General features: G+C 46.9%; 1 protein-coding gene across 3 annotated transcripts in view; it reads right to left on the bottom strand.

Annotated features, from left to right (window-relative positions):
* The window catches only part of ALDH2 (aldehyde dehydrogenase 2 family (mitochondrial)), a 53,330-nt gene that overhangs the window by 17,389 nt on the left and 33,412 nt on the right, over window positions 1–2,529 (bottom strand). For all 3 annotated transcript variants that reach the window (XM_011936643.1, XM_011936651.1, XM_011936635.1), the window contains one exon: window positions 1,940–2,097. In XM_011936643.1, coding sequence (XP_011792033.1) covers window positions 1,940–2,097 — 158 coding nt within the window. The remainder of the gene's footprint in view (window positions 1–1,939; window positions 2,098–2,529) is intronic.

Raw genomic sequence — 2,529 nt, 5'->3', positions numbered from 1 at the left:
CCAACTCAAAAAAAAAAAAAAAAAAAAGGAAAGAAGGCCTCTTGGCAGTTGAGATAGAGAAAAGCATCTGTCTCCTGCCCGTCCCTGGGCAATAGAACATCTCATAACACCCGATTGTATGTTGTTTACTGAGAAAGGAGAAAACCGGTGCTAGTGACAATGCTGCTCTTTATGCACTAAAACAGGTTTATGGAGATGTTTGCATACGCATATCAAGGCACAGCACTTTTCCTTAAATTTATTCATGTCACAGAGATCTTTATTCATATGTCTTACCTTCTCCCTATGATGATCCTATTATCCTGCCACTTCGCTTTTTCTAAGATGGTAAAGATAATGATCAATAAATACTGAGGGAACTCAGAGACGGGTGCTGGCGTGGGTCCTCTGTACGCTGAGCGCTGGTCCCCCGGGCTCACTTTTTCTTTCTCTATACTTTGTCTCTGTGTCTCATTTCTTTTCTCAAGTCTCTCATTCCACCTAACGAGAAACGCTCACAGGTGTGGAGGGGCAGGCCACCTCTTCAACCTCGGCCTACCAAAGTGCTGGGATTACAGGTGTGAGCCACCATGCCCAGACAGTCTGGGTTCTTTCACTCAATGCTGTGTTCAAGATTAATCCATGCTATTGCATGCACGGCTACTGATATGGTTTGGCTGTGTCTCCACCCAAACCTCATCTTGAATTGTAGCTCCCACAATTCCCATGTGTTGTGGGAGGTAACTGAATCATGGGGCCAGGTCTTTCCCATGCTAGTCGTGTGATAGTAAGTAAGTCTCACAAGATCTGATGGTTTTATAAAGGGGAGTTTCCCTGCACAAGTTCTCTTCTCTTGTCTGCCCCCATGTGAGATGTGCTTTTCACCTTCCACTACGATTGTGAGGCCTCCCCAGTTCCCACACGTGGAACTGTGTGAGTCCATTAAACTTCTTTCCTTTAAAAATTACCCAGTCTCTGGAATGTCTTTACCAGCAGTGTGAGAACAGACTCATACAGCTACTTCATTCCTTTCTGTGGCTGAGTCACATTTCATTGCATGGACAGATCACATTCTGTATCCGTTCATCTACTGATGGACATTTGGGTTGTGTTCACCTTTTGGCTGTTATAAATAATGCTGCTGTGAAGATTCATATACACGTTTTTATGTGGGTGTGTGTTTTTCTTTCTCTTGGATAAATACCTAGGAGTGGAATTGCTGGGTCATATGGGGGCTTCATGTTTAACTTTTTGAGGAGCTCCCAAACTATTTTCCACAATGAGTGTGCCATTTGCCATTCCCATCAGCAACACAGGAGGGATCTAATTTCTTCATATCCTTACCAATACTTAAAAAAATATATATATATATATATATCCCAGCCCGGGCAACGTGGCAAGATCTCATCTCTACCAAAAAAAATTTTTTAATTGGCCAGGTGTGGTGGTACACACCTGTGGTCCCAGCTACTCAGGAGGCAGAGGTGGGAGGATTGCTTGAGCCCGGGAGTTCAAGGCTGCAGTGAGCTATAATCGCACCCCACAGCACTTCAGCCTGGGTGGAGTATTATTTTCTGTCTCAAAAAATAAAACTAAAAATAAATAAAATAGTAAAAATATAGCCATCCTAGTGGGGGCTAAGTGTGAAGCAGGGGCTAAGTTTTCAGGATCAGTGTCACAATCATGGGCCCCTCTGCTCTGCTCTCCTGCCCTGAGGCAGCTGGGGAGGAGGCCCGCCACCCAGCTGCCTGCCAAGGACAGGTGCAGGGCGTTTGCACCACAGAGAAGCTTGATCCCTCGGAGGTGAGGTAGCAGGACCTCTCAAATCAATATCGCACCCTGACCCAGGAGAAACTGAGCCCAGCTCCCCAAATTCCAGGATGGTGACCACTGGATTCCAGAAGGCCCTGGCTTTGAGGAATCTCTGTTGGGTTGTGAGGGGCTGCTGGAAGGCTCTTACCACACTGTGCCCGCCTGGAGGGCCTGGGACAGGTAATTGGCCTTGTCCAAATCCTTTGTGAAGACAGCTGCGGCCAACCCGTACGTGGAATTGTTGGCTCTCCCAACAACTTCCTCTATGGTCTTGAACTTCAGGATCTGCATCACTGGCCCGAAGATCTGGAGGGAGAGAGCAGAGTAAGGGGGTTCAGCAACAAAGAGGCACCTGCCATCGAGCTCTCGCAGAGCAGAACAGATGATTCCAGACTGGGGGATGAGCCCCCAGCCATGCTCTAACAGTTCCAGGGGAAGACAACAGTCATCAAGCTCAGCAGAACACAGAGGGAATGGAGCTAACAGGGGCCAACTTCCTCCTGTGGTCCCCAGGCTTTACATACAGTATCCCATTTCTAAACAATTCTGCCAGGTATGTTATTCACACGTGACATGTAGATTTAGTGTGAAAGAATTTAAGTCAGCTGGGCACTGTGGCTCACGCTTGTAATCCCAGCACTTTGGGAGGCCAAGGTGGGAGAACTGCTTGAGTCTAGGAGTTTGAGTCCAGCCTGTCAAACACAGTGAGACCTTGTATTTACTTAAAAAAAAAAAAAA

The sequence above is a fragment of the Colobus angolensis genome, unplaced genomic scaffold, assembly GCF_000951035.1.
Source record: "Colobus angolensis palliatus isolate OR3802 unplaced genomic scaffold, Cang.pa_1.0 Scaffold10, whole genome shotgun sequence".
NCBI lineage: Eukaryota > Metazoa > Chordata > Mammalia > Primates > Cercopithecidae > Colobus > Colobus angolensis.
This window is presented reverse-complemented; position numbering and strand designations above follow the sequence as displayed.